Genomic DNA, 24,724 nt, shown 5'->3' with positions numbered 1-24,724 from the left:
AAAAGCTTCTAAATTTTCGGAGGTTAGCCAGGGCAATAAACTATAAAACATTCCAGGTTACAGAAAACTAATATGATTATTTATCATGGGGTTGGCAGATACAAGAACAAGCCGTCTACAAGCCGTATGCATTTGATTTTGACATTTTTAGTAAGTTATTCATCTTTCCTAAAGGATAATTATTTCTAAAACTGCTTAATATTGTGGCATTACTACCAAGTAAACAAGTGCATCCCCTAAAAACACGGTAAAAGCGTCATTCCTCCTCATTCTCACACAGTTTTGGCATTAACGTCCTCATTTAAGCCACAGTAACTGTACACGGATGGGAAAAAAATCTACCTCGATATGCATACAGCAAAGCCAAATATGAGCGATATTAACTTTTAAATGCGTGGTGCGGATGATCAATGACACAGGATGTGCATTTCGACAGATAGCAGCCTCACAAGTCTATAATATTGTTTTTTCCTTCACCCATCACTACAATCTAATTTATTCTGAACAAAACTTTTGCTGTTATTGAATCTATAGATTATAAACATAATGTGTTAAGTCATTTCAGCATAAACAACAGAACAAATGAGACGCACATCATGGTCTGTTTAATAAAAGTGGTTATTTTAATTTCCTGTTCCCTCCATCATGTTTGTACAGATCTGAATGCTCTTCAACCAACAAATGAAAGTTTCTGTCTTCTTTCTTGTAGACAGACATTTCATCTTGATTTGTGTTTTGCCAGTTTAGTGCTGGAAGCCACCGCAGTTCCAGTGAGAAACACAGAATAGAGATTGCTTACATCAGTGGTCCCAGCTGACTGTAACATCAGGATTTTATCTACTGGATTAGGTCAGCAGCACACAACACTGAGAGAGGCGAAAAACACACATTTAAACACCAAAAAGCTACATATACCTTTACTTTAAACACGCTCACTCGCTCACATACACTCACATACACACGCTGATATATACATACACATATGCACAGTCACTCGGCTAAGTTTCGAGAACGACCACACACAAACACCAGAAACCAACAGACACCAAAGTAACACCACTGACAGTACAAAAAATCAAAAAATATCTCAAAATATACATTTATTATTTACAGCTCAAGTATACACCCTGTCACTCTTACTATAGATAATCAGTGTGAATTTATCAGAATGTACATCGATATGTACAGAGTAAATACACTGTCTTAAATACTATAAATATAACTATGGCTGGTCACGTAAAGATTATCTGCACGGTTAAATAAATGTACTTTTACGTTGCTATTGGGAAGTTCATCTTAGTAACTGAACTGAGTTAACCTCGTTAACACGTAGACAAAAGAGACCCTGGAGTTGGAATCTTTGTTTTCGGTAAGAAATCGATACCTGTGTCCAGGCTAGGTTTGGACCAGAGAAGACATTTTCCCACTTTGCTGCAGAGTTTCAGTGATTTTTATTGTTAGAGGGAATCTCAGCTGTGCTTTGTCATATTACGGCCACTCTGCAGCCAGTAGCGCCGATCGCTGCTAATTGTAGAGAAAAATATAAGCCTGCCTGCTGTTGTGCTTTCTTCATATATGACCCACTGCATTAGCATTAGTTCAACATTGTTATCTATGTATTGTGCATATCACTTTGTAGCTTCAGGTGCTTTTGTAGACTTATGGTGCAGTTTAATTTTTTATGAGGATGTATTTCAGTGTGCAGCTTTATGCTTTAGTGGAGTCTTGCACAATGCAGCAATCACAGCTATATTACTGACACGATGTTTAAGTTTCATCACCCCTTTCATTCACAATGATTTTGTTGCTTATTTAGACATAAAATTATTTTGTGCTTACCCAAAATGTGCTTTATCCAAACCAAAACTGCTTTTTTAAAAATACAGGTTAAGTGTCTTTACCTCAGCTTAAGTGCCATTTGCATCACATATAGTTCTCATGCACAGTTTTCACAGGAGGCCCTGTCAGCTGCATTTTAGCAAAGTTAAGTTGCATCTACAGATGTTAATACTACTCTTTTGTAACTTGTATCTTTTTTATCCCCTATATCATGTTTCCTTTAATGCAGACTTTCACTCATTAAACTCTTTCATTTCCATCATGGACAGAGGTTTCTATGAATGAAAGACGAAGCATCATTTGAGAGACAGGGCAATAGATTTGAGCTGTATTGTCTTAATACCAGTCAGTCCCAAGCAATGCATCACAGCCATTGTAGGTCATCAACTAAAAGCAAGAGCCATGCTGTAGGGGGTACTGGCCATCGTATCATAGGGATTGCTTAGCAAAATAGGATGCAGGGTAATAAGACCTCTCTGCTACTGGCTACCACAAACGGATGACAGGCAAAATTTTACATAGTACTTCTGACAAGATGCCAGATGATGAGATTTAAAATACTATCATTTTGCACTCAAAGATAAATGTCTTTTAGACGATACAGCGGACTAGATGTTTTTGCCTTGTCATGCATTTCTGTTGAGCCTTGTCATCTTAAACTATTTGGCCCCTATATTTACTTTGCGCTCTTTTCTTTTTTACATGTGTGCTTAACAAACAACTCCAGGGTCTCCCCCTAATTAAAGTGCAAATTAATATGATGGAACATTGGTGAAAACTCTACATAATAAAATAAGAAAATAATCAAGGGGGAAAAAAAACCCCCATAAAGCCTAAGGCAAACAGACAACACAGAATCTGTTCAGGCACCGAACAATGTGGCTGACTGTGCTTCACACTACATCTGTTCAGTCTCAAGTACTGGTGTTGTTTCAGGGAGGGGCCACAGGACAGTGTCATTGGCTCCTCTGCTGGCCAGCAGAGTCACCCAGTGGTGAAAACCATGTATTACCACTCACTGCAAACATTTATATCAGAGTACATATCCACATTATAATTCTAAAAATGTGCTATGATTTGAGATTACACAATAAAATTAATAAAAAAAAGGTTTCACTTTCACACCTCAGGTCACAGAAAAAGACATCGAGGTGTAGTTTGCGGTGCTTGTGAAATTATACCTCTATGGAGTGGTCACAATTCGAGGAATGTACAATTCAGTTGGAACATAAAATACCATCCACTCAGGGATGACATATGATTAATCCACAGCACAGCATGGCAGTGAACCTGTTATTCAATGTACAGGTATAACATGAGAAACATATTCTTGAAGGGCATCAACCATAAAATGTCTCGTCTGTTTAACCGAGCAAACAGCCGTGCAGGTGGAGCAGACAGAGCGAGGTGTCTGCTCTCCTCTTCCTCCTCCACATCACAAGAGGATCTGTATCTATGGTGTGTTGCCACGGCTTCCCCTGGGCAACGCAGCTCTATTTTTAAACAGGCAGGGTCACCAGCAGCTCTCATTCAGTGGCAGACAACACATTTGTGCATGCACAATTACACATGCGCATCTGGACGTGTACACGAAGACGAAACTCACATTTCCAATTCCTCCTCCGCATTCGCTTTTCTGACAATGAGACAGACAAGCACGAAGCTGCCCTCTGATCAAACACACGTCGCCGTGCTTGTTCTTGCTCGTGCATTGCCGCTGCTGCCCTTCTAAGGCTTTAATTAAAACAGCATGATTAAAACAATTGATTAAAATGGAAAAGCTTTGTCTTTGCCATCTAGGTCTGGAGCTGCACAGAGACAGTGGGAAGTGCTTGCTGAGGGGAAGGATCCTTTGAAAGGAAAGTGCTGCTCTGTGTTAAGGCTCAGAGATGCTCTAACGATAGCAGGCGCCTGTGCTTCTGTGTTCATGGCATGAAGAGGCAAAACGCCGCCCCTTGACTTGCACTATTGCAGTGTATATGCACAATTTACGGTGACATCTCAAACTATTGCACGACATATATGTACAGTATTCTACATCAGTGGGGGAAAAACAAGATAGAAGGAGATCCACATTTGAATGAAGACACTATTGTGACTGGTTATTATTGCTGATGTGTGATAGGCACAATAAACTTAAAGATATAATGTGCTTGTAACACTGTTTACGCTATTGGAATCAATTGTTAGATACTGTTTTTTTATTGACACATTTTCTAGATAAGAAATCGTCTCATACCGTGATGCAGATCAGGACAAGATGAGTGCTTTTCTTCCATCTCCTTCCATCCTATCCCCACAAATAACAATCCTTTCCAGGTGAACTAAAAGAAGCACGAGCTGATGAACACACATTACAGTTCACTACAATGTAAATTATGTTAGCATTACAAAAAACCTTAACCTCAACCAGAGCTTTTGGACTCTTCTATATTTCATTTGGCTCTTTTTCCGCCCCATCTCCTGGCAGATGGAGATGGTTGTCATATCTGTTTGGTCTCACGTTCTCATGAGCTCTTCATCATGTCTGAGACTGACATGCAATTAGCGGCACAAGACGATGAGAAACATAGGTGAAGGGTAATGGAGCAGAATGAGGGGAATAGAGGGATTTTGCTCTGGGGGTTAAGGTGTGATGAATGCTGCAAGTGAATTTTCTCTCCCTTTTTCACTCCCACTGCCTCCCTCTCTGTAAGCAGGGCCGGGGTTTAATGGCGGGACTTTTTACGTCAGTGGATCATAGCTCAGACTCGGGCGAGCCGATGTTTTGGTAGCCCGTCTTGGTGCTGGTGCCGTAGTTGGTGTTGGTCATCTCTTGGGTGCCACCGGGGCCCAGGTAAGCGCGGTGGGCAGGCATGGGAGAGGGAGCCTCGCTGGGGTTCTTGCTGAGGATGAAACGCTGTTCGTCCTGCTCTTCCAGGTTGGAGATGTCCTTCATCATGCCTTTACGGTAGGAGACGGAGAGCTTGTTGGAGCCATCTGAGATTAGGCTGAAGTGGCGGGCGATGAAGACGATGGGTAAAGGCAGCATGGCAACGACAATGAGGGCATAGGCCATGGCTAAAGCCCAGGGAGGATAACTTTGGAAACGGTCCGAGCCCTGAAACCAAAAGAATTCAATGAGGATGGCCGACAAAATCAAATGAAACGAAGGGAGAGATGAGAAGAGGTGAGGAGAGAAAATTAGATGAATTGCAAGAAGGGAGGATTTGGTCAAATGTTTCTCAGTCAAGCAACTTCAGTGCTTCTGATTACTGACCTCAGCTTCTACCCAGGCATTGTATCCTGCAGGACTAACGGCCATCTCGATAACAGTGGCACAGATGAGCAACACCAAGACAGCAGGGGACACAAACTTCCACATGTAGAAGTAGAAGGAGTATGGCCTGAACCCAAGCATGTCCTCCAGGTCCTGCATAAACCTGTAACAAGGTAGAAAAGATGTCTCAACAAATATACTCTGAGTAAAACGGGGAAAATATTGAGTTTTTTGGTGAATGTTTTCTTGTGAATGAAAGAATGACTGTGCTGTAGTATGAGGGCCTAGTCTTCATTTTACATATCTGCAAATTACCTCTTAGTTCCATAGATCCAGGCTACAGAGATGTTCTCCAGGATCACCACCACAATGAGGGGCAAACCAGCAGAGTAGTCATCAAACATTGCCACAAAGTAATTCCCTGAACGCAGCACGAACAGTAACCCCAACAGGAAGGCTATGATACAACAAACCACTGAGGGAGGCAAGAGGAAATATTGAGTTAGAATCATCAAAGGATAGAAGAAGAATATAAGCAGAATCAGCACCTACCACACAGAATCTCTTTGCGGATCTTGAAGGCATCCAGTATGGGTGTGGTGATGCCGGTCATGGTGCCGATCATGCTTCCCAGGCCCAAGTTGATCAGCATGAAAAAGAACATGACGGACCAAAAGGGACTGGCAGGGAAGTGAGTCATGGCCTCTGTGAAGGCGATGAACGCCAGACCGGTGCCCTGAACTGCCTAGAAGATGGAGAGATATCGCCCACTTAACATTATTTATGCAGTGTAGCCATGAAGGCGATTTATAAAGAGTTCATAAAGATGCACTTTGAGCGGGATAGTGCATTAAGCTTAAAATTACAACATAACAGAGACCAACAATCAAATTATGCAAGCCAATTGCTCTTGAAAATATTTCCAGCTTTAACAACATTAGAGACTACACAGGGGTAGCCAGGCAGGTTATGAGCATATTAGCATAACACAGAGATGAGTTATCGTCTCTCTGAGAAAGTTATAGCCTCTGGACTCAATCTAACAAGGTCATTTTCAAACTAGCGCGGAAATCATCTGTAAAGTAAGGAGTAGCGAGATGAATTTGAGGGTTTAAATTAAACCGATGCAGCTGGGGAGGCAAGGTAACATACTGGTTTGAGCTCAGGGGATCAGGCTAAACATGCTCAAAACCAGTGATTCACAGGTAACCATGTAGTGGCATTAGGGTACTCTCCAGAGTGCAACTCATAGCCTAAACTAACTGCATAGCAATATTCATTTGTATCCACTTACACCAAATAAATGCCCGTAGAGACCTGAAAACCCACAATGATCCAACAAAACTAAATAATCTGCTGTATTCTGTACGCTTTATCACCCAAGTATCATACAGACTACCTGGACTTATTTTGTCTTTTTTGGCTGTAAAATTACAAAACAATTCTCATATTTAGGGAACCATTTGAAGACAGCAGTACCTTGTGAATGCTTTGACCTACGATGATACATTGAATATTGCTGCATTTTGTCTCTAGCACAAATGGCAACGGAGTTATGGTCACTTTAAAAGTGCTTGTAAAATGGGTTTGGCACCAAAAAGAGAGTTAATCACAACAGTCACTGATCATGAAATAAAATCACAACCTGAAGGTTATTAAGCAGCTCATAACAACCCAGCTACTTTATACTCATTATATAATAACATAATAAAGTACATTTACTCTCAATGGTAACGCTAACCCAAATTTGTCTCTGGCTAACAACATAAAAGGATCATTTGGTCTCCTTAATAATAATTTACCTTTACCTGCAGCCACCTTTCTCTAATCTCTAAACTATCCTTCGTGTATTTCATTCAGATATATAATCAGATGATCATCTCTGCCTCGAAGATTTATTCCCCCTGACCTTGTTCAGTTCATCCTCCAGGATACAGGGATCCAGGCCCAGCTGGGCAAAGTTTTCCTCCTTCACTGTCTTTATAACTGCGTACATTTCTGCGTAGTCCTGGGAAGACAGGTGGGAGAAGTTGATGTGAGGAGGGATGAGCTCTCTGCTCAGCACACCTGTGTTTAAGTAGCCCAGGATCTTCTCTGCATTCCTGCACATGGGTTGGAGATGTAAAGAAGAAAAACATGTTAGTTTCCTATCTGAGACTGCTGAGGTTGCATTTGCTTCAGTGCGACGCACTTACTCGACGACACACTTCTCGTTCATGACGTTGGCCTTGAACCCCAGCACAGCGAACACTACCAAAGTGGCCAGGATGGAGGTAAGAAAGTTGATGATGGAAACCAGCGCTGCATCAAAGTGGCAGTTATTGTCTCGCTTGTTGTAACTGGAGAAAGCGATGACGCCGCCAAAGCCCAGTCCGAGCGCAAAGAAAACCTGCGTAGCTGCTTCTCTCCACACCTGTGGTTCCAACATCTTCTCCAGCTGGAGAGACAAAAAGAGGAAAAGATTGTAAAGTTTAGATAATATTTCATATTTATTCTAAAAATCTCCAGAATATTATTATTTCATATATTTAACATATCACGTGTTTTCATTGGATGATTTAAATGAACATATCCAGCACCATAAGATAAATACATAAACTGACTACACTATCTTTTCCCGGTGCATGTGGTTACCCTGTAAGGATGAATATGAAGTCTGCTTGGAATTTTTTATCCCAGATTTTTGACCATGTTATGTGGGTTTAGGTCTAAATTGGCCACTCAAAAAGTTAACACAGCAGCCACACTGTAGTTGAACACTAAGGGAAATATGAAACCTCTACAGAGAGTTTTCTTAAATCAGTTGTACGTATCTGAGAAAAGTGGATGTGCTTATGTATGAGGCGGCTATAAATCAGAAGCAGGTCATCTACTAATTGGAGGTTAGTGGTTTGATCCCTGCTGCATGTCCTCCAGTGAACGAATAAGCGTCCTTGGGAATGATACTTATTTGTTGATTGGAGTATGAACGTGTGTGAATGTCAGATAGAAAGCAGTGAATGTACGTGTATGAATGGGTGAATGCTGCATACAGCTCTTTGAGTGCTTTAGTAGAAAAGTGCCATATAAGAACCAGTTGATTTACCATTTAGTCCTGTTCACTGTAAGTGGAAAACTTAAACTTCATCTGAGCTCTACTATAATATTCATTTTGGAGCTAATCAGTCCCCAAATTAATGCACATTACGTGATCCTACAAAGGACATAATAATGTAAATGCATTTTCTTCCACAATAAGTAAGGATGCTGATCTTACTTTTCACTTTTCCTTTTCCACTACTTATTCTGGCTATTTTTGAATAATTTTATCAACACCAAACTGCCTGTGCTACAAAGCACTTTGCTGTCATAAACCTTCACCACTAGAGGGAGCCATCAACCCAACACAGAACAAGTGATGGGCATTCGTGCCATTTTCCTGTGAGAGGATCTGAGCACGTGATGCTAAAACCATCAGCCACACATGGCTGAACAGCCTGGTGGACCAAATGTCACTTAGAGTGTCACTTGTCAGCAGCGTGAGAGGAGAAAGCTTCAGATTTTAGTCTGTAGTCCAACATAAATACATTCTGAAAATGTTCCCTTTTTTTCTGTGGTCAAATGAACTCTGACTGTCCCTCACCTTAGGGGTAAACATGTGAGCGATGCCATCCACTGCTCCCTTCAGCATCAAACCTCGCACCAGAAAACAGAACAGCACCACATACGGGAAAAGAGAGCTGAAGTACATCACCTAAGAGAGAAAGTCAAGTACATTAACACTGTGTTTCCATGGATATGCATTAAGAGGTCACACACACACACACACACACACACACACACACGTGCACGCACGCACGCACACACACACACACACACACACGCACACACACACACACACACACACACACACACAGTGTTTTGTGTTTGCTTGGCACTGAATCTGTGGACTGAAACATGAAGATGAATTCCTGAAGTAAAATATTTCTCCCTGCAGCATTTCAGGGAATCGCTACAGAACTGGCTATGATAATTAGATCACCAAGTTTAGGGTTTAAAATAGTGTGTCAGAACTTGGCGATCGGCTCTTTGTTGTGCTTTTTCCTACTGAGACGCTGGGCTGGATGCTGCTGTTGCGTATGACTCATTCCCTGGATCAAGATTACAGGATGTTGTTGCAGTTGTTGCCAAGCTAAGAATTTTCCATCTGCATCCTGAAACACTTTCTGTTTGGTTCAGTTTAAGTTTATTAATGTTGCATGTTCCTTTCTTCCATAATATGGATGAGATCCCAAAAATAAACAAGTGCCGACAAGAGGCTTAGCATCTTACCTTCGCCTAAAAAACAACCCCAAACATTCTTTGATGAGGATGAATCACTGAATAAAAATAGAAATTTCAAGTTGTTGTTTTTTTCAAATTATTTTTGGTTCTTATTCTGAGTCTGTGTTGTGCATGAATGAATTCAGAATCCTAATTTCAATAGTTAGCAGGTTTAAGCCTTGTTTTGTTAACTCAGTGGAACCCTGTACCTTTCCAGAGGACTGGATGCCCTTAATGACAGCCAGGCAGACCATGATCCAGGCCACCAGCAGGGACAGGGTCATTTTCCAATTCAGACCTCCAGTGTCGTCGATGCTACTGGTGATGTTAAGAGCCTGGCGGTACCAGAAGTAAGTGGTGGCTGAGCTCTTCTCACATTCTGGCTCCACAACTGTAACAGCAACAAACGGGAAGACGGGGAGGGAAAAGCACACCGATAATTAAATGCATCCAGTGTACTTTTAAAATAGAAAACCTGACAGATGTTTTATCTTAAATAAAATCATTTGCAAAAGGCCAGAAATGGAAATTTAGTAGCAGTAGCTACAAAAAATAACAGTATGAAAATTATTGTTAGTCTTAATCTATAAATAATGCATTTACATAAGAAGTATTTTCATGATTTTTATAATTACTTTGAATGTAATTCTTTACTTCCTTGAGGAGAAAATGCAGTTGGCTTTTGCATGAATTTTACAAAATAAGTGATTTCTTCATAATTTACAGCCAAATATTTCAAGTTTTTGGTTTTATTTCATTGTAAAACTCTTTTAATGAATGAAAACAACTCAAAAAAATAAATTGAAGATGCCGATAGCCTAATGGTTTATGTGCACACGCCACATAACTGTGGTGTCTGCAGTTTGATTCCTGGCCAGCTGGCCTTTGTTTCATCCCCCCACCCCCAAACCACACAAACACACACACACATCTCACGTTCTCAAGTGACAAAAAGTGCTTTAAAATGGCCTGTTAATTAGGAACAGAAGTGAAAAAAACCCCTGTAAGGTAATGATTAGTCAGCTGACATAAAATTAATTAGCAACTGCTTAAAGAACAGAAAACATTTACGGGTTCCAGCTGTTCAAAACTATGAAATCCTATTAAAACCTCTTTCTTCACACTTTGAGAACAAAATGGGTCATTTAGAAAATAATAATCAGGAGATTATTTGACAGTGAAAATCATCACTATATGTTTATAATTTTCCTTTTTTACAGAATATTTAAAAAAAACATACAAATATAGCTATGTTGATACTCTGTTGCAGTAAAATGGAAAATAAAGTAGAAATAAGTTAAATCGCATTTAATTATGTAAACCTGCTTAGTTACAATGCTTTCCACCTTTGGAAATAGTTAACATCACTACATGCCCACTGATTTTACAACCATGAGCAGAGTCAGGATCCTGCCCTCTCATGCTAATGAAAGTTGATGCCTTTTCTTCTGCCAGAACCTGCGTGTGCCCCAAAGGCTACCAGCTGCCAGCCATTAGAGCTACTGACCCTCAGACGGGTCATGCGGTCTGACAAGTGCCGCAACAGAGCTGCCATGTAGCATGAAGCGCAGGGCCGGCCCAGCAATAGAGACAGCGCAAACACTTATTTGCTAGATGTCTGCCGAAACACTCCTGCTTGACCACAGAGCCACAGCAGAAAGCTGCTTCAATGCAAAGGCATCCTGCTAAGTGCCGCGTCTGCATCTCCTGTAGTTTCCTCCTATAATTACTGAATATGAAATTACCTCGTTGGAAACTGTAGTATTTATTTATTTTTCTGTACTCGGTGTCATGGGGCATAAAACAAAATAGCATTCATGTGGACATTTGTTTTCTGCTGTGCGTTTATGTTCAACCGTTTGCAGCTGTTTAGTGATTTAGTGGACTGTGCTGTTCACTCACCGGCTTGAGTTCCATTTCTGTGGATGGGGCATTCAGCCCAAGGCAGTGGATACTGAAAAGACTGGAAGAAGTAGAAGATACTCCAGCCAATAATCACGTTATAATAGAGGCCCACAAAACCGCAAACCTGAAGAAAAATAAGAGGAAAACAGCAACACTTAACATTGTGAAAAACAAATCACACAAATCCAGATTGTTTATGCCATGACTCTTTTTCTTGAGTCATGGCATAGATGCAAAGCACACAGCTTAAATTAGAGTGCATATAAATTATTGAGCTGTTTGCTCTCAGCAGCTAAAGCTCGGGTCCTCTATGAGGAGGTATTTATAGCTCCTGATCTCCCTCTGCCATATCCGAGCTGCCACACGCCTCATTGCCCCGGGCCAGGTCTTTCCATCTCCGCCTTTGCACTGGATGGATGAAATCACTATCAGGAAGAGAGTCAAACAGAAAGGCCGACAGACTCATTTGCTGACTGGCTATATTTTAAGCTGGTAGCACTGATGGGTCACTACTTCTGCTGCTGCTGATGGGAATAGTTTGTGACAGCGATCGGCGCTGATCTTTGCATGTTGCTCTCTTTAATGCAACAAAAGGAAGTAATATGAGCAGGCAGAGGGAGTCCGGCACAGCATGTCTGTAGTCTTAGAGAACAATGAGCATTTAAAGTGATGAAAATCATTCTTTAACACAGTTGTATAAAGTGGATCTTGGTCTTAAATGCATTTGTATGTCTTCACAGGCTGTTTCAATCACGATGCAAAAGCAGCACAATACTCAATTGCATTTAAATAAAGCAGCCATAAATAAGGCTCACTGCCTTTATTAATCATTGTTTTTTTATGGGTGTATAATTGAGTAAAATTAATAATAATTAAAAAAAAAGATCAACTCAGATATCATAAAATGACCATTAGATTGGAATATCATCTGTTATTTATTGTTTTACAGTCCGGTGATTCACTACGAGGTGGAAAAAATATGTCACCAAATTTTCCACTAACAGTAAAACATCAAATCTTAGTCGCTCATAAATAAATTTGCATTGGTCCAGTGGTTAGGCAGCGAAATGTTTATTTAATTGGGTTAATTTAGAGAGAGAAGCACAAGTATTATCTATTTATATTTAATCATTTTAATAGAGTGGACTTCATGCTGGATACAAGAGTAAATCTTTCATGGCAGAAAAACTGAGAAAATCATGACCTTGTGAATTTAATAAAAATGAATAATTCATGAAATTTCATACAGGCATTCATGAACTCACCAGAACGGCCCCTCTGATTTTTCTTTTATTGCCACCATGACAGAGACATTTGTGGTTTGACCTGAAATGTCCACATAATTACTGGATGGGTCACCACTAAGTCCCGATTTTGACTTCTGCGGGGTATCTTTGTAAAGCCTACAACGTAACCGATTTCAGTGGCCGACGTCATTGCCCCCGTGCATTATATGTTAATTAGTCTGTGGTCATGTTTTATTTGCAGTGCCAGACATGAAACAAATAAAACGCTGGAATGTTTTTGCACACATCCATTCTGTTTCAGCAACCTTTCTCCAGGAATTTGCTGACATTTGTGAGTCTTTATTTTGCTACTATGATTATTAATCTTTGTAATGAGGCTTTGGTTGTTAGTCTCTCACTGATAAATTCAAAAACTGCAGTGAAAGGGTAAATGCACAGAAGGAATCGCCAACACACCAATCACAATATTTGTGGCCTGCGTCAACCCTGCATGCAGTAACATTTCTAGGGAGGTGTTGTTGACGTCAATATGTCCTCACAGAGCCACTAACATGGTTGCAAGTTAAAAGTGACAGGCATCAGTGAAGTCATTGCTTATCACATGTAAACTGAGTGTGAATCGGAGGTCATGTTAAGCGACATAACCCACTTACCATCAGGCTGGAAACCCCGATGCCGCCCAGCCTTGGGTAGACGTAGTTCCACACACCAATGCTGCCACGCCTGATCCTCTGACCCACCGCCAGCTCAAGGAAGAACAGTGGGATGCCAATGAGGATGAGAAGAATCAAGTACGGCACCAGGTATGCACCTGAGAGAGACAGAGAAAGAGCAGGGGGAGGATAATTGGCTGCAACATCACAGATTCTTTTGTGTGTTTTTTTAAATCTATGCACAGCGAAGGACAAAAGCTCAAAGCAGCAGAGGGGATGTTGTTAAATTTTTCTCTCTTCTTTTCTTGGATCCTATTTTTGGAATCTATTCTTTTCGTCTTCAATGCCCCTCACGATTTCTTTTTCTTCCTCTCACTCCTCATTTTTAACTTCCATTCATTCTGTCTGATATCTCCATTTTCATTTTCACAAAGGGGGAGCGATGCGGGGAGAGCAGCAGGCACTCACAGAAAACAAGTCACGTCCAGTCATGCTTACGTCAAGAAATGAAGGGGCACCATGGTGACAAAACCATTCAAAGCCGTAGAGGATGGGTCAGCGATGGAAAGCTAGAGAGAGCAGCCTGTTTTCAGACTAAAAACAAACGCCGGTGACGTTTGACTCAAATAAAATTTCTGATAACATCGGAAGTGGCTATTAGAGGTAGCAGCAGACAAAGAGAACAAAGACAAGAACACAGTGTCGTGTTACACAGTGGCGTGGAGAAGTGGCTAATGTGCTGAGCTCTTTTTGATGTCTACGTCGGGCAGCAGACACACGGAACAAGGAAAATGTGGCGAGATAAAAAAAAAAAAAAAACAGCCGAGATGACTGCTTTAGCTTTTGTTTTTCCTTACATACATTTCACCTGAGCCAAAACAGTGATAATCCACACTATTTATATGCTTTTGACAAGCTATCAAACCACTATATATGAAGAACACACTAGAAACCCCATATTTAGGGATATGGGTCTTCATGAGCAGGTTCTTGGTGCAGATAATATGGTATCGATTTCTTCCTTAATTTAAAAAGAGAAACTGTTTGAAGTAAAAGCTAAATATAAACATCCACAAACACAATGGATGTAAATGCTTCCACACAGTTAAACACTTAACATTCATTCGTGCTGGTTTTGTCTGACCACCTGTGGGAGACTTTAAACCGACTTGCCAGCCAACACTTTGCTCCACATCATCACAACGCCAAAGGAGGAAATGTCTTTCGGAAGTGTTTCACGCCTCCTGTAGAGTTCAAGAGACTCTGAGAATCAGTGCCAAGGTACACTAAAGCATAAGTTTTAATACTCTAGTAGTAAAACTTATGCTTTACTGAACCTTTTTTAAATTTGTTACAAATGTATTTTCCTGTGTCTCGTATATATTTAATTGTGTTGGCAAATGGTAGTCCCTATTTGCAAATTTAAAGAACTGAGTGATATTTGCTGAACACTGCGGTGATGACATGAGTTTATCCTGCATTTGATTGTAAGAGAAAACAGTTAAATTGTGTTGAAATGAATCCAAGTATGACTACATTCAAAAGATTATTTAAAACTTGAGTTGTTTTATTATTTTTTTCTGTAAAGACAAACTCAAGCATATTGCAAATAGTAGGTTTCACCATGAGGCATGAACTCAACAACACAAATTAATTATGAATATTATTTAGTTCTAGGTGAAATACGTAAGCCTAAAATGTGTCTTTGTCATGAAAGGCTTGACTCAAAATATTAAGAAAGTGATGGAAAACTTGATAAAGGAAAAGAATTAGAGACAGCTTGTCATTATCATGGGAACAAGCCCAGACAAGACAATGCAGCACCTCCCACCAAGTCAAGCGTCAGCGGGGACAGATACTTATTAATGTGCACAAATATGCACACACTCTGATTAATATGAGCAAATGCACGCATACTCAGATTTCGCTTTGTTATCACACGTTTCAAATACCCTCTCTACACACACCTCCCACACAAAGCACTCACGATGCCTGAAAGCCAAGGAAATTAATATTTACTCTTCGACTTCCTCCATTTCAGTCATCGCCACCATCTCATCTCATCATAATACCAGTAAATCACGCTACCTGAGAGACAAGGCTGAGAAATCTGCTACAAAAGCAAACAAAGCCTAAAGTGGAGGATCTCGCAACATTATGCCAGACCTCTCGGAGCTCCCTCGTCTCGGTGAGGAGACGACCTCGTCTTGTAGCTGCTGACAGCACGGATTGGCTAAATCTGAGAAACACTGAAGAGACTGTCCCTCTGACTACAGCAGAGGAACTGGGTTAATGTCGTCTGTGTGTGTGTGTCAGATGCAACAGCAAACACTGCTGCTGTCTTGTCTGTCCCAAGTCCTGGAAGCTAACCTATAATAAGATAATAAGATGCATCAGTCAGAGCAGCAAAGCTTTACACAATAACTGCTACAACTGCTGCTGTTCACAAGATGAAAAGCAACACTGTGCTTCAATCGTCACAGCAAACGGCTCATTAAAATCACATTTGTCTGTGTGTTCAAACTCTTGCTGCTAATTGTTTTTAATCACTCCCCCAGATGACTTATATGGTGTCCCTCAAAGCTCAATATTAGGCACACTATTTACTCTGTGCATCAATATTTTTACTGTCCAGCTCAGCTCGACATTACAAGCACGTCCTGACCAATAAACGTCTATCCTTCATTTAGTCAATACTTTTTAGGCTGGACTATTACAATTCTTGCTCTAAAAGCTCTCTGAAAAGTCTTCTGTTGATCCAGAACACTGCAGCGAGAGTAGTAACTGGGACCAGGGAGAGTGAGTGCATTTCTCCCAATCCAGACTGTCTTTTAAAATCCATCTCCTCACATACAAACTTTTGAATAATCAGGCATCATCATATGTTAAAGACCTCACAATACCATAATTATCCTAATAGAGCACCTTGTTTTTACACTGTAGGTTTTTCCTCGAGTTTCTAAAAGAAGAATGGGAAACAGAGCGTTTGACTTTCAGGCCCCTCATCTCCCAGTTTGGATTCAAGAGACAGACACCCTCTCTACTTTTAAGCTTACTTTCCTTTTTGATAAAGTTTATAGTTTTGACTGTATCAGGTGACCCTGAACCTTCCCCTAGTTATGCTGTGATAGGCTTAGGCTGCCCAGGATGCACTGAGCATGTCTTCTTCACCTTTTCACTCTCTGTGTGCATATACACCAACACCACATCCAACCACTAGTTTTTTTTTTTTACATTTTGGCTTTTTAGGGTCTTAACCCTACAACATAAAGTGTCATACAGTGACTGTTGTTGCAAATCAGTGCTATAGAAATAACATTGAATTCAATTAAATTCAATAATGATTATATATATATATATATAAAAAAATCTGTAAATAATATAAAAATATGATGTTACAAGACCTATCCATGTGCTAAGTTGTCACTCAGCATTAAAATCTTAAAATCTGCTGAAGAGCTGTGGCTTGACCTACATCGTTTTATGCTGAATATCTTGCTCAGCAATGGTAATTTCTAACTAGGCAGTTAAACCAAAACAAGGCAACCACAGCAAATGACTCTGACACCTTCTGCTCTGGACTGAATTCTTGTACTTGTACTATTTCTTGCACCTTATTGCAGGCCTGAGCTGCAGCAAACCTTGAAGTTAGAGACACTCGCTACTCAGAGACACATTAAAGCATTAATAACATTTATAACAGTTTTAATTATTGTGGTTATGTGGATGAATTTTATTGCTGTGATCTTGTGTAATTTTTCTCAGCGCTCTTTATCTTAGACTCAATGATATTTATTGAATGAACAAACGCAACCAATTAAGTGAAAAAACAGGAGATAAATTAGTTGAAATTACTCGCATATTTCGTTCTGTGATGTGATGGAAATGAGGGATTTATGACAGCAAATAATGTAGAATTATTATTTATGTCAATCATCAAACGTGAGCATATTTGAGCAAATAGTTTCCAGGCACACACAGGGTTACGGACAGGAGTGAGGAGAGCAAACAAATGCTTAAAGGTTAAAGAAAATCAGTGAGCGCTGTTAAGTTAACTACTCCCATCTGGCCACTTATTTAATGAAATATTTTACAGAACTAATAAAAAAAATCACTTTAACTGCCTTGGCTTGGCACCTCCTGTTAACATTACTCAGCACCCTGAAGGATACATGTTCACCATGGGTGGCCTGTTTATAGGAAGCGAAACCCAAACCCAGCAAATATTATTTACTCCAACTTTGGTCACAAAAAATGTTCAGATTTTTCTGCTTCTATCAGACAGCCAAACCAAATTCATGCACACATATCCATCCACCTACCCACACTTTTTTCTAGTGCTGAGTACGCAGGATTAAGCTAGAACACACCTGAAAGATAGAGACATATCTATAGGGACTTCAAAGCTTCAACAATATTTACGAGAGTTCTGATTGTTGTGTTCGTGCGTCTGAATGTGGAGACTGTTTTGAGTGACGGGATTTATTACTGTGATCTTGTGTACATGTAATTTATTCTTAGCTCTCTTGTAATAGAGAGCTTAACCTTAATGAGACTTCTTGAATAAATAAACTTACCTAACTAGGTGGGACTTAAATTAGCTGAAATCACTCACATTTTTCTGTCTGTGATGTGATGGAAATTAACTTTTATGGCAATCACTAAATGTGAACATTGTTACTCAACTCCTATTTGAGCAAATAGTTTCCAGGCAGGACTGTGGACAGGAAACAAATACCATGCTTAAGGAAAGGACAAAATATAAAAACAGTGAGTGCTGTTAACTGCTCCCATCTGGCCACTTATTCCAGTTCTATGAGACAGCAAACTACAGGGTGGGCCATTTATATGGATACACCGTAATAACATGGGAATGGTTGGTGATATTAAAGTCCTGTTTGTGGCACATTAGTACATGTGAGGGGGCAAACTCCTCAAGATGGGTGGTGACCATGGTGGCCATTTAGAAGTCGGCCATCTTGGATACGACTTTTGTTTTTTCAATAAGAAGAGGGTCATGTGACACATCAAACTTATTGGTAATGTCACAAGAAAAACAATGGTGTGCTTGGTTTCAACGTAACTTTATTCTTTCATGAGTTATTTACAAGTTTCTCTTTGTTCACAGCCATTGACATGTCGAAGAGGTTAACACGTGAGGAGCGGATCGAAATCGTGTTGATATCTGGTAACCGGGTCATTGCAGCAGATTTCTATGCAAGACACCCTACGAGACCACCCATCTCCCATGCTACAGTCAGCAAACTGCTTGCTAAGTTTGGTGAAACTGGTTCAGTGTTGGATTTACCAAAATGTGGACGCAAGAAAACTGTCACTGATGAAGAAACATCAGTGGCTGTCCTAGCTTCATTCAGCAAGAGCCCACAGCGTAGCACTCGCCGCATGTCACTGGAGAGTGGCATTAGTCGAACATCCCTTCGGCGGATATTAGCTACTCACAAATGGCACCCTTACAAACTCCAGCTCCTGCAGCATCTCAGCGAGGATGACCCAGATTGGCGCACAGAATTTCCAGAATGGAACAGGACCCTCAGTTCACGCAGAAGATTTTGTTTAGTGATGAGGCAAACTTTTATGTGAATGGTGAAGTTAACAAACAAAACCACCGCTATTGGTCTGACACTAACCCACATTGGATGGATCCCTCCAAGACTGTTGGAACAACAAAAGTGATGGTTTGGTGTGGTGTGTGGGGTACAACGATAGTGGGTCCATTCTTCATCAATGGAAACCTCAAGGCCACTAGATATTTGAAATTGTTTCCCTCTTTATGCACTGAAGCTGGCACATTCCCTGAGTTTTTCCAGCAAGATGGTGCACCACCACATTATGGGTGCCAGGTCCGAGCATTCCTAGATGAACAGTTTCCTGGAAAGTGGATTGGTCGTCATGGGTCAGTTGAATGGCCCCCAAGGTCTCCCGATCTGACCCCCTTAGACTTTTATCTTTGGGGTCATCTGAAAGCAATTGTCTATGTTGTGAAGATACGAGATGTGCAGCACCTGAAACTACGGATACTGGATGCATGTGCTGGCATTTCTCCTGCGGTGTTGCTATCAGTGTGTGAAGAGTGGGAGAAGAGGGTTGCAATCCAACACAAAGGCCAGCACATTGAACACATTTTATAAGTGGTCAGAAACTTGTAAATAACTCATGAAAGAATAAAGTTACGTTGAAACCAAGCACACCATTGTTTTTCTTGTGACATTACCAATAAGTTTGATGTGTCACATGGCCCTCTTCCTATGGAAAAAACAAAAGTTGTATCCAAGATGGCCGACTTCTAAATGGCCACCATGGTCACCACCCATCTTGAGGAGTTTGCCCCCTCACATATACTAATGTGCCACAAACAGGACTTTAATATCACCAACCATTCCCATGTTATTACGGTGTATCCATATAAATGGCCCACCCTGTAGTTACAAATTCATGTATTCATCCACTTACCTCCACCATTTTTCTGGCACAAGTAGGGAAACCTCCAGACGTTCCCCAGACCCACAGAGAAGCCCACCTGGGCCAGGATGTACTCCAACTTGTTGTTCCATGCTGGTCGGCCATCCTCTGCATCTGGGTCAGGAGAAGGCAGCAGGGCCTTTACTGGCGCAGTAGAGCCAGGACTTAGACCCATACTCATCTGACTGCTCTTATAGTCCATGGGGTGCTCCAGAGACAGCAGGTCAGCCACTGACTCAGTGACCGGCTCATTGCTGTGCTCCCGCTGAGTCACCTTGGTATTCTTTGGCATGGCTGCGAGACCGGGGCGTTGACAGAAGCAAGAAGATGAGAGCCAGGAAAGAGAATGGATGGAGGCTGGCAAGTTTTCAGGGGATGAACTTTGTGGTTTAGTAGGTCTGCAAAGAGAAAAAACCCCCAAAGTTTTAATCTAACCTTTCATTATGATTGATATGATGATATTTGATGTACAAAACTCCTTCTGGTAATTGTTCATCCATCATTATTTCTTCTTTTTTTTTGAAGCAATGTTTTTTGTGAATTTTGCACAATGAAGATTTTACAGAAGGAAAATCATACAGTACAGAACTGCAGCCAGAATCAAGCTAAAAGTGGCACCATGGTTTTCTTTAAAAAATGCAATTAATTCAAGAATATAAAGAAGAAAAATTACTGTTAAAAAATAGCTAGTTTCAGGCCTACAAAGCATCACAAGCCCAATTCAGGAGCCACACTAATGGAACGTGACATAGAGCATGTTGCTTCAACTAGTTTCCAGAACTCAAAACGTTTCTAAAAACAGCAGCACTTCAGAGCCATGAGGCATTTCAGTAATCCAATTCATTGTGGTGAATGAGGTACAAAGACTGAAACACAATCCATTTCACAGCAGGGCCCATTTTACTAAAGTTGGGTCATGTGAATAGGATGACCAGCAGCATAAAGCCTGTCTGTGTGACTACTGGTTTCAAGAAAAAGCAGTAAAACTAAGGCCTCATTAGTGTCTGTATACTTTTCTTCTTATTGCACAACTTCAAAATCTTGACTACATGTTATTTTAACATTTTTGATGCTGATCGAGCACAGTAATAACTTCTTGTGTTAATTTTTCAGAGGCCCGTTACTTTTTGTCCAGAAGATGTGAGTCTCTTGGAATTGCGCTAATATTAGCCTATCCATCCATTCATACAAGGGTCCTAGCCTATCCCAGCTGTCATATTATTGTAAATATTAAGTAATTTAATAACAAACCCAAATTTAGCATTGCACTTTCATATGCAACGATGGACATTTATGCACTAAACATCCTGTTTACTTCATGTTTTGGTTTTCTATGGAAGCAGAAGCAGTATAGAAACACAGCACAGGATCATTAACACTTCAGACACATCCACCAAACAAGAGCAGGAATACTTGCCCACTGTTGCATATTCCTGCAACACCTTTGCTTGCAGCAGAACTAGTCTGAAATCTAGTGGGGTCATCTTTCCACAGTTAGCCCCACAAAGACACGGTGTAACAGGGCAAGCCCTTGTTTTACTGTAATTATGTCCCGAGCTTTTTTGACAATGAAAAACTCAGCTCAAGCAACTCAGCTGCATTTGTAATCAACTGAGGCTAAAGTAAAAAACAAAAAAAAAAAAAAACAGCTTGTATGTATGTTATAATAAGTCACCGATGATTCAAGCATCTGAGTATTAGTGGTATGGTACCGGTGTTAGTCTGGTCTTGCCCACAAAAATTTGTTTACCTTCACCTCCGTTCCTAAATTGACCGCAGTTTAGTCAGATATTCAATCGGAAAAATGACTGAAAATCATGAAAATTAAAAAAAGGGAGTAAAATAAGTCAAGATCTGCCTTAAACTATACCGAATGTGTTGAGTGAAATAGCTGCACTGCACATGACGAGGGGTGGTCTTTGTGTCGGTGATCTACTCCTGCAATAAAACACAGTGGGAAACCCAGTAAACACCAGCAACCTAATTCTTTTAAAATTAAAATGTAAATTTGTGGTTGCAAGCATGAAAGCTCAAACTGACATGCTTGACCTTCAAAGACTGGTGTGAAAATCACGTGAAGACACTGTGAGAAAGTTACTCTTTGCTGTAAATGTCAAAAGAGCTGCTAAAGGAGTAGTGGATGAATGAAAACAGACCTTGAAGGCAGACCCCCTCAACCCGCCCTGTCTCCTACCCCCTCTTTTGCTGTTGTTTCGCTGTGTGGGATGAGTTTGATCTGACTTTTCACTCTGGCAGTTCAAGAACAGAGAATAGAAGCCAGAGGTGTTTGATCTGAAGACAAAACTTCTAATCTTAAAAAACAGATGCACTCGACTGAAATCAGAGCCGGTCCTGTACTCACAGCGACTTCTCAAAGAATAGTTGCCAGCCGGCCAGACTCTTAAGCCCATCCAAAGTCTGAACCAGTAGCACGCACATCAAATTCCTCAACTGCAGTCACGACACGCAGCAGCTCGGAAGCTGAGTGCTCGAAACAGATCCCAGAACAGCGGTGACCTTTCCCACAGCGGTCTACAACTGCACAATACTGACTCATCATCACACACTCTCTGAATGAGGTGTGAAACAACAGTGTGCATGTTTGCAAAACAAAATTATTTTTTGACTCAGCTGCAGTTTTGGCACTTGCAACCCTGAGCTCTGCAAGAATGTCCACATGATGTTTTTGCCCTATTTTCCAAACGAATGGAAATATTGGTATAATTAGTAACAAACTGGCCTAATTTCTACTTATTGGTTGGGATGATGGTGGTCTGTTAGACACAAATGGCAGATAGGATTGCCACTGTGACCTACTAATAGCGTGTGGTGAAAGTTTTCGATGTTGTTGTAGCAGTACACAGCAATTTTCTGGGTTTCACAGTATGTGCTGACACAGATGGTGCATTACAGAGACAGCAGGACTTCACATACAGTGCAAGACACTGTTACAGATTATGACTCAGTTGTCAATCACCATCTGAGGGAAACAAAGTGTCAAGAAGTGTTTTTGTTTCTTTCAGAATACTTTGAAAAATGATTGTGCTTGCACAGAAAACAGAACATTCATGCAAAGGCTAATGTGCTGCAGACTTTAAAGCGTTTGCTTTCCAAAGGAGTGATGGCAATAGACCCCTGTGGCTCGTGTGTGTGGCTGCCTCCTCAGAGGCAGATGCTTGTTCCTGCTTCTTCTTCCTGGAACTGTATTCCCAACTCTCCTCAGACAGTTTTGTGTTGATGATGTAACAGCGCAGGTTCTCTACAAAGATATGCTCCACTTTTATCAAGTGTGGTTGCTAAGCAATGGCTCTTCAAAATTGAAATCCCATCCCTGCAGCATCAGTGGTCGCCTGCCTCTCCTCTCACCATCTCAAATGGACAGACATAATATGCCCTGAAGGACGGCTGCAAATAACACAGAGCTGCTGTGACAGAACAGTGGGAAGGAGAGAGTGGGAATACTGAAGGTGACAGTTTGTTGTGGGATCTGTTGCACTGTCAATCAGGCAGCAATCACAAACTGTCTCACTTGCAGATCTTAGATTTGACTCATTTCTGATTAGAAGATGGTGTCACTGTTGCATTTGGTTAGATGGCACGATGCCATGCAGGGACCACGAAACTGATTCGCTCCTGAACAACAAAGAGGCAGAAGGTGGGATCAGAACATCACCTGTGTGGCCATGTTCAAGCATCCTTCAGGCACGTTTTACACAGGCCCGTGGTCATAAGCACGAGAAGTAACTCTATACGTGGGTATAACCTCTGATACCTCGTCAAGGTCAAACCAACCACCTTATAATAAAAATGCGGAATTGCAAAAGGCACCGATGTAAGTCAGCAGATGATCCGCCTCCCCGCAGAATTTGTTGTATTTGAGTCAAATTTGGACACACATGGCGCGACAGCGTCAAGCGCAGGGGATTAATAAACGACGCACACCGTGAATGGCGCGGCGAAGCCACCATTTGTCAGGTGATGTGTTGAAAGCTGTCGCTCTTCTCTGTTAAATGACTTCAAGTAGGATGTTTTTGCAACTGTGCAAGTGCATCGCGACAATACAAAACCATTTACTCGTCTCAGAGCTACACCGCGAATGCATTAATAAATAACACAAAAATGGTTACCGGACTGCGTTTCTTACCTTTTGCTGTGTGTAGAATCGGTTAGAACGACTCACTGTGATAACATACATCCAACGTACGATAAACTAGCTTCATTCAGGCACGGTCTCCGTATGCACCATCTCTGCGCGTAAAGAGATGCAAAATCACAGCTTCCAGTCACATAGGGCGCATGGTGCGTAAAGTCTGACGCAGAAGCTCGGCGCCTGCCACAAGTTTGGGCTCCTATAATCACATTAACTTGAGCAGGTAACAATTTATTGCAACCGTTTGTCTCTCTATGTAATGTTCTCTAGATCTGAAAAACACACCCGCTCACGCTTCTGGTTTCCACGTGGTTATGGCTGTGTTGTGGAATAAATCACCCCCCAATAGGATGGAGAAATTACTATGGTAAGTCACGACGGTGTCTGACGCAGGTTTGACTCATCCGCTCGTGCGCACGTCAGCAGTTGATCCGAACATCTGCAGTGGTCCCAGGATGTTAAGATAATAGGGGCGTCACACAGGTAGCCTTTAATCAGATGGATCAAAGGAACTGACTGAATATGCTAATGTGCAAATTGCCTTCGTCTTCGTATTATTATTATTATTATTATTATTATTATTATTATTATTATTATTATTATTATTATTAGTAATGCATACGGCCAGATTTTCCCCCACACTCTTTAAAGTTCACAGTTCACTGCTCAGTTGTCTTTGGTCCTTACCTAACAGGCGTGTCAATGTGTACCCACAATTAAAATAGGTGTGAAACGATGGCAGAGTCATTTTTCTCTCTGACACTAGTAATTTATTCTGCGTGTGGCTCTCCTGCCTCACTGGGTGGCTCGCCCCCCACCACCACATATACAGTAGACAGGTCTGCTGCACAGCCTTGTAGTTTTCATTCCAGTAGTTTGCTGGATGATG

The 24,724-nt window shown here is 41.0% G+C and overlaps 1 protein-coding gene across 1 annotated transcript; it reads right to left on the bottom strand.

Moving 5' to 3' along the window:
- Nucleotides 1–1,465: 1,465 nt before the first annotated feature.
- On the bottom strand, nt 1,466–24,203 carry slc6a17 (solute carrier family 6 member 17). Its single transcript, XM_040047831.1, has 12 exons — nt 23,830–24,203; nt 19,677–20,083; nt 13,206–13,363; nt 11,303–11,429; nt 9,610–9,791; nt 8,721–8,831; nt 7,294–7,535; nt 7,008–7,200; nt 5,651–5,843; nt 5,414–5,573; nt 5,099–5,261; nt 1,466–4,939 (listed from the first exon to the last, which is right to left on the bottom strand). Exons 2-12 carry the CDS (start codon nt 19,975–19,977, stop codon nt 4,577–4,579), a joined length of 2,193 nt encoding a protein of 730 aa, XP_039903765.1. The 5' UTR covers nt 19,978–20,083; nt 23,830–24,203; the 3' UTR covers nt 1,466–4,576.
- Nucleotides 24,204–24,724: the final 521 nt, after the last annotated feature.

The sequence above is a fragment of the Simochromis diagramma genome, unplaced genomic scaffold (assembly GCF_900408965.1).
Source record: "Simochromis diagramma unplaced genomic scaffold, fSimDia1.1 OVJJ01000387.1, whole genome shotgun sequence".
Taxonomy (NCBI): Eukaryota; Metazoa; Chordata; class Actinopteri; order Cichliformes; family Cichlidae; genus Simochromis; species Simochromis diagramma.
This window is presented reverse-complemented; position numbering and strand designations above follow the sequence as displayed.